Genomic DNA, 7,500 nt, shown 5'->3' with positions numbered 1-7,500 from the left:
AATTTAACATGAAAAGGAATGGACACAGGGACATGAACCTTTTCAAAGCCACCAATAACCCCACTTGGAATGGTTATTGTGGCTGTTTGGTCGCTGATTATCGTTTTATGTGCTTGCGTATAATGTTCTACTAGCTCACATAGGAGCAGTGCGAATCAATGGTGGAGTGTTATACAGAGAACAGGCAGAGATGGAGTGGACCCATGTTTTGGCTGCTTAGGCAACCAGAACCACGCGCATGGTGTTGGTGAAACCAGAGCCTGGACGCCAGCCGGTCAGGACGATAACGACGTCGCCCTCCTTGAAGAAGCCTCTCACCTTGCCTGTAGGTTACACACACAAAAACAACATAATTTAGCCACCTGAGCTTTGCTGATGCATCCCAAATTTCTTCCGTACACCACCTGCATGGGTTATCGCAATGCACTTGCGCCACCACATGCTGTTACACTTGAGTAACGCCTTTGAACAACTGAATTAGACTGACACACTTCCCTTTTAGTGTAGTCTTGAGTAGAGTCAAAGTTCCAAACTTCATGGGAAATAACGTGAATAGAAAAAATTGAAGGTTATCTCTTAATAGAGATTTTAAATATATTTTAACGTAATCCCGACATAACCATATTTCAGGCTAGTACAATTCAATATCGATGCTAGTCCTAAAACAAATGCATATATCACATTGCAGGCTTATTGAGACCACGCCCCCTACATGCACTTTACATTCTTCTATCACATGCACAGATTGAGTTCTAGTGTTTTGAATTGTTTTCAAGGACGAGAGGCTCTTTTCGTTTAGCATTTTGAATGGAACTTTGTTGGTATTTTTAGATGAGGAAACAATGTTTTTGTTCTACGGTGAAAGGCTTGATTTTTCCAATGACGTATTCAAAATTTGATAGTTCTATTTAAAAATAAATTTATCTAAATGTCTTGCTTTTTAATTGTACTATTTTGCATGGATGTCCCAAGCTCAACTTCCCATGGAAATTTACTGGAAATTTTCCACTGCTTTGCAACCCGTCTTGAGCAATAAATAATGTGAGCGTTTGCTGAATGTCATTGTGCCATACAGTCGGGCAAAAAAAGTATTTAGTCAGCCACCAATTGTGCAAGTTCTCCCACTTAAAAAGATGACAGACGCCTGTAATTTTCATCATAGATATACCTCATCTATGAGAGACAATGAAAAACAAATCCAGAAAATCACTGTCTGATTTTTAAAGAATTTATGAGCAAATTATGGTGGAAAATAAGTATTTGGTCACATACAAACAAACAAGATTTCTGGCTTTGACAGACCTGTAACTTCTTCTTTAAGAGGCTCCTCTGTCCTCCACTCATTACCTGTATTAATGGCACCTGTTTGAACTCGTTATCAGTATAAAAGACACCTGTCCAAAACCTCAAACAGTCACACTCCAAACTCCACTATGGCCAAGACCAAAGAGTTGTCAAAGGACACCAGAAACAAAATTGTAGACCTGCACCAGGCTGGGAAAACTGAATTTGCAATAGATAAGCAGATTGGTGTGAAGAAATCAACTGTGGGCGCAATTATTAGAAAATGGAAGACCTACAAGACCACTGATAATCTCCCTCGATATGGGGCTCCACAAAAGATCTTGGGAGAATATCATATGGTCAGATGAAACCAAAATAGAACTTTTGGTAAAATCTCAACTTGTCGTGTTTGGAAGAGAAAGAATGCTGCATCCAAAGAACACCTTGCCTACTGTGAAGCATGGCGGTGGAAAAAATCATGCTGTGGGGCTGTTTTTCTGCAAAGGGACCAGGATGACTGATCTGTGGAAAGGAAAGAATGAATGGGGCCATGTATTGTGAGAAAGAAACCACCTTCTATCAGCCTGGCTGGGTCTTTCAGCATGACAATGATTCCAAACACACCGCCCTAGGAACAAAGGAGTGGCTTCGTAAGAAGCATTTCAAGGTCCGGGAGTGGCCTTGCCAGTCTCCAGATCTCAACCCCATAGAAAAACTTTGGAGAGAGTTGGAAGTCTGTGTTGCCCAATGACAGCCCCAAAACATCAATGCTCTCGAGGAGATCTGCATGGAGGAATGGGCCAAAATACCAGCAAGTGTGTGAAAACCTTGTGAAGACTCTGTCATTGCCAACAAATGGTATATAACAAAGTATTGAGATGAACTTTTGTTATTGACCAAATACTTATTTTCTACCATAATTTGCTAATAAATTCTTTAAAAATCACAGAGTGCATTTCTGGATTTTTTTTTCTCATTTTGTCTCTCAGGTGAGGTGTACCTATGATGAAAATTACAGGACTCGCTCATCTTTAGAAGTGGGAGAACTTACACAATTGGTGGCTGACTAAATACTTTCTTGCCCCACTGCAATTGTGCGCATTCCTACAAAACTGACTGGCAGAAACACACACTGTTTCCATATAATATTTGCTGAGACACCTAGTTTTGGTACCTTTTTTGCAGTGTGCAAATGATGCCAAGCAAAGACATGCAGTAAAGCTTCTGTATGACAGCAGCAACCGGGATTTGCCTGATCAATATGCAGTTACAGACATACAGTATGGGTCCCAGTCACCCACCAGGCCTGACCTGAAGTGATGTATTTAATTGACAACTTAATATAGGCCTACACAAAATATTTAATAAAAGCCTACGTAAAATGTATTCATGCGTGACGTGTACTTGCATATTTGGTTAGGCTCATATCCCATTTGTACATTTTATACATACTAGGCCTTCTATCACCAAAAGTAATTCAGGCACCAAGTATTTAAGAGTGAGATGCAAGTTATTAGCTAAATGTGAGACTCATCTTTCATCATTGGTTTTAATTTGAAAAAGATTACATAGGAATAATATGATAAAATCCCCTCCAAAAGTAATGTAACGGCAAGGTCAAGTCCTTCGTTTTTGTTGTATTCTGAAAGACATTTGGGTTTCAGATCAAATGATGAATATGAGACAAAGGTTCAGAATACCAGCTTTTATTTCATAATATTTATATCTAGATGTGTTAACCAACTCAAGACAGAGCACCTTTTGTTTGAAACCACCCACTTTTCAAGTGATCAAAAGCATTGGAACATACATTATTAAATTAACTTAAAGTGAATAACATTTCATATTTGGTGGCTTAAGCCTTACTTGCAATAACTGCATCAAGTCTGCGACCCATTGACTTCACCAGACTGTTGCATTCTTCATTTGAAATGCTTTTCCAGGCCTTTACTGCAGCCCCTTTAATTTCTTGTTTGTTTCTGGGGGTTTCTCCCTTCAGTCTCCTCTTCAGGAGGTAAAATGCATGCTCTGTTGGGTTAAGGTCCGGGGATTGACTTGCCAGTCTAAGACCTTCCACTTTTACCCTCTGATGAAGTCCTTTGTTCTGTTGGCAGTGTGTTTTGGGTCATTGTATTGTTGCATGATGAAGCTTCTCCCCATTAGTTTGGATGCATTTTTCTGTAAATTGCCTGACAAAATGGTTTTGTAGACTTCAGAATTCATTCTGCTGCTACCATCATGAGTTACATCATCAATAAAGACAAATGACCCCGTTCCAGAGGCAGCCATGCAAGCCCAAGCCATGACATTACCTCCACCTTGCTTCACAGATGAGCTTGTTTGTTTTGGATCTTTTCTTTCTCCATACTTTGGCCTTTCCATCACTTTGGTAGTGGTTAATCTTGGTCTCATCAAACCATAAAACTTTTTTCCAAACTTTTGTGGCTCATCTCTTTACTTCTTTCCAAAATCCAATCAGGCTTTCAGATTCTTTTTGCGGATGAGTGGTTTGCATCTTGTGGTATGGCCTGTATATTTCTTCTCTCAAAGTCTTCTTCAAACAGTGAATTGGGATACCTTCACCTCTGCCCTGTGGAGGTTGGCAGTGATGTTACTGACTGTTGTCTTTGGGTGTTTCTTCACAGCTCTCACAATATTTGTCATCAACTGCTGTTGATACCCTTGGGGGACTTCTTCAATGTCTGTTGCTCAAGTACACAAGCAGTTTCTTTCTTTTTCAGGACATTCCAAATTGTTGTATTGGCTATGTCCAATAGCTCTGATCTATTTTCCCTCTTCACTTAGCTTCAAAATGGTTTGTTTTTCTCCCATACACAGCTCTGTGGTCTTCATGTTTGCTTAACACCAAATGCAGTTTTTACAGGTGAAACCCAAGGCCAAAAACAAGCACTATCTAATGTTTAAGCAATCAATCTAAAAGGCAACACCTGAGCAACTAGAAACACCCATCAGTCACATGCTCCAATACATTTGCTCACTTGAAAAGTGGGTGGCTTCAAACAAAAGGTTCTCTGTCCTGAGTTGTTTAACACATCTAGATGTAAATACCATTAAATAAAAGCTAGAACTCTGAACGTTTGTCTCAGATTCATCTTTTGATGAATGTCTTCAGTATACAGCAAAATACAAAGGAATTGACCTTGCCATACCAATACTTTTGCAGGGGACTGTATCTAAAAGTGTCATATTATAAAGCAAAACCATTACATATAAAGTTATGTGTCTTACCATTATGTTAAGTGCCGAAAGAAAACATGATTAGTCAGTAGGTTCCACCTGTGTCGTGTAATGGCTGCACGATCCAAAGCTTTCAATGAGATTCAGGTTTCTTTGGGATGTGGTAAAAGCTCTTAGGCTCATACTTATCAAATTTGTATGTACAGTCCGTAACGCAACATGACACTAACATTATTAAGTAACAAAAATATGCGTGAATTAGTGTTCTTTTGTTTAACCAGGTACGGCAATTGAGAACAGTTTTTCCATTTACTATGCCGGAGGGGGGCGGCACGATGGACGACTGGTTAGAGCGTCAGCCTCACAGTTCTGAGGACCGGGGTTCAATCCCCGGGCCCGCCTGTGTGGAGTTTGCATTTTCTCCCCGTGCCTGGGTGGGTTTTCTCCGGGCACTCCGGTTTCCTCCCACATCCCAAAAACATGCATGAATTGGAGACTCTAAATTGCCCGTAGGTGTGAATGTGAGTGCGAATGGTTGTTTGTTTGTATGTGCCCTGCGATTGGCTGGCAACCAGTTCAGGATGTACCCCGCCTCCTGCCCGATGATAGCTGGGATAGGCTCCGGCACGCCCGCGACCCTAGTGAGGAGAAGCGGCTCAGAAAATGGATGGATGGATGGATGCCGGAGGGAATTTAGGGTTCATTGTCTTGCCCAAGGACTCTTCGACAGCGGACAGTTGGAGCCCGAATTTGGACCACCGATCCTCCAGTCAGTGGACGACCCGCACTACCACCAACAACCCGATGACTCACGGTCGGACGTTGAATTGAACAGTCTTTTTGCCAACTGGCACACCATTTGGTGAAGACACCTACAAGTTGGCAGGCCAAAATAACGACATGTCCTCAGATCAATGCAGAGAGATGGGACTTTCAAAATTTGATCTTTTTATGTATTTATTTATTTATTTACAGTTAGTTCCATTACTTCCTATGCTTTGTTTTTTCCTTCAGAAATTTAGTGCCACCCAAAAATTCTATGGGTGCCTTAAAACCCTTATGTACAGATTAGTTAAAAAAATGTGTTCCCCCATAGTCAATAATTACAGTAAATACTTCTATGAAAATTCTTTTTTAACTAAAAAAGAAGTATAGAGGCAAGAGCATGCCTTTTTGCATCACACATCTTTACAATGCTGCGCAAACTAGTTCATTGCACACCGTTCCTAACCTTGAAATAGCAATGACAATTTTCTAAAAAAATCTAAAATACTCCATAGCAAATAAATTCAGGAAAAAAGATTTCGGCCCGTACAAGCTTATTGGTAGATATTTTTTACTGAAACTTGTCTGCCAACCGGAAAAAGGCTTCCCTGGGTATCAGACAAAACCAAAGGGTTGAGGAGAAATGTTGAGAAATAATCAAGTTATACTGTTATTTGAAGGAATTTTTTGACCAGATTGTCTACAGGCAATCTCACACAAAAACATTCCCAAAAAAGGGAAAAAAAAATTTCCCAACACAGAACCTATCATCCAATTTTCTAAATTCTTAGTGCGCTGTACTCAGGTTGAAGTGGCCATTCCAAACACACTCAGCATTGACACACCGTAATTTTGGGGAAATCTTGTCACGGTGCTACTGAAAACCTTGTATGTCGGGATCGTCATAAACCGAGGACCCTCCGGATACAATAAAACAGCAAGGTTTGGTGCAGGCCAATTTTGAACTAAATTCAAAGCTCATTGTGAATATGGTACTCCATAGCACTGGAAAACATATGGCGTGAGGTTCCCCAAGAAGACAGCATGTCAATACATTGATTGAAGCTGGCTTTTTCCAGGTTTTCAGACTTTTACGTCAATGTGCTCTCCTCAAGTTATTTTTTTTGTTACAGTTTGCTAGTATATTTAAAATCTGAATAGGTTTATCTCCGAGAATAAGGCTCCATTTACTTTTTCTGTTCTACTTTTGCACAATTGTGATATAAAATGAATCTCAAAAAGAATTGACACAGATGCAAAGCTTTACCCATATCCATAGCAGAGTTGACGCGCATGTCGACATCCTCGGCCCACACGTCGTGGGCAGGAGCGGTGTAGAGGACTGGAAAGATCCCACGGTACAGGTGAGCTTGGCGGGCAGTCTGGGCATTACGAGTCACGGCCAGGATGGGAGCACGGGGCCTGTACCTGGAGATAAGGTGGGCAGACCTACAAAAAACCCACATGAGAGTAGTTTAGCATAACTCAGAAATTAGTAAAACTGTTAAGTGGTAAGTATATAAAAAAAGCCACTTTCCCATTGTACAGCACTGACTCAGCTCTACCTACTTTGGTTTTCCACTTTAAAAACGCATTAAACCAGGAAAATCGACCAACAGTGGCTTACAACACCCACAGGGAATCGGTTAGGCAGACCAGGCACTATCGTCAATACCGAGGAGAGACATGTTGAGGAGCGTAGGAACTGTGCAGTGGAAAATGGGCATTTTAGAACACAAGAGGTGCGTTAGGTCACAAATATCCCCCCAAAAAAAACAACAACAACAAAAATTATTTTGCTAATTTTATTGAACAATGCAAAAGTGAATTTGTCACTATCTTCTCTCACCTAAATCACATTGCACTCCAAAAACACATTCATTCACACACACAAACACACTATATGGACAATTTGGAACACCTGACCAAGTGAAAATATCTGCTGTTACAGCTTACACTGATCTGTGAAGACTTTCGTCAAGGTTTTGGAAGATGCTTCTACTGTTTTCACCATATGGGGGATCTCAGGCTTATGACGATCCAGACATGTTTGATTTGTAGGTTAAAAACAACTAACTAGTTAGTTAACTAGTTTGCGCAGTGGCTAAGAATACATTCTCATGTGGCACAAGAATGCACTCAGTTTACAGCCATACTTATTGTTTTTCAACTGATGGTTATGCATTTATGGCCAACATTTCTGTACAAATATTTATTGTTATTATGATTTCACTGAAGCGGTAGCGTAGGTTT

General features: G+C 40.4%; 1 protein-coding gene across 5 annotated transcripts in view; it reads right to left on the bottom strand.

Moving 5' to 3' along the window:
• pkma (pyruvate kinase M1/2a) overlaps positions 1–7,500 on the bottom strand; it is a 27,370-nt gene that overhangs the window by 719 nt on the left and 19,151 nt on the right. For all 5 annotated transcript variants that reach the window (XM_061765636.1, XM_061765637.1, XM_061765635.1 and 2 more), the window contains exons 10-11: positions 6,515–6,696; positions 1–323 (exon numbers count right to left, since the gene is read on the bottom strand). The exon at positions 1–323 is cut by the window's left edge and continues 719 nt beyond it. In XM_061765636.1, the coding sequence (XP_061621620.1) occupies positions 217–323; positions 6,515–6,696 (289 nt within the window). In that variant the 3' untranslated portion in view covers positions 1–216. The remainder of the gene's footprint in view (positions 324–6,514; positions 6,697–7,500) is intronic.

The sequence above is a fragment of the Phyllopteryx taeniolatus genome, chromosome 2 (genome assembly GCF_024500385.1).
Source record: "Phyllopteryx taeniolatus isolate TA_2022b chromosome 2, UOR_Ptae_1.2, whole genome shotgun sequence".
In the NCBI taxonomy this organism is placed as follows: Eukaryota; Metazoa; Chordata; class Actinopteri; order Syngnathiformes; family Syngnathidae; genus Phyllopteryx; species Phyllopteryx taeniolatus.
This window is presented reverse-complemented; position numbering and strand designations above follow the sequence as displayed.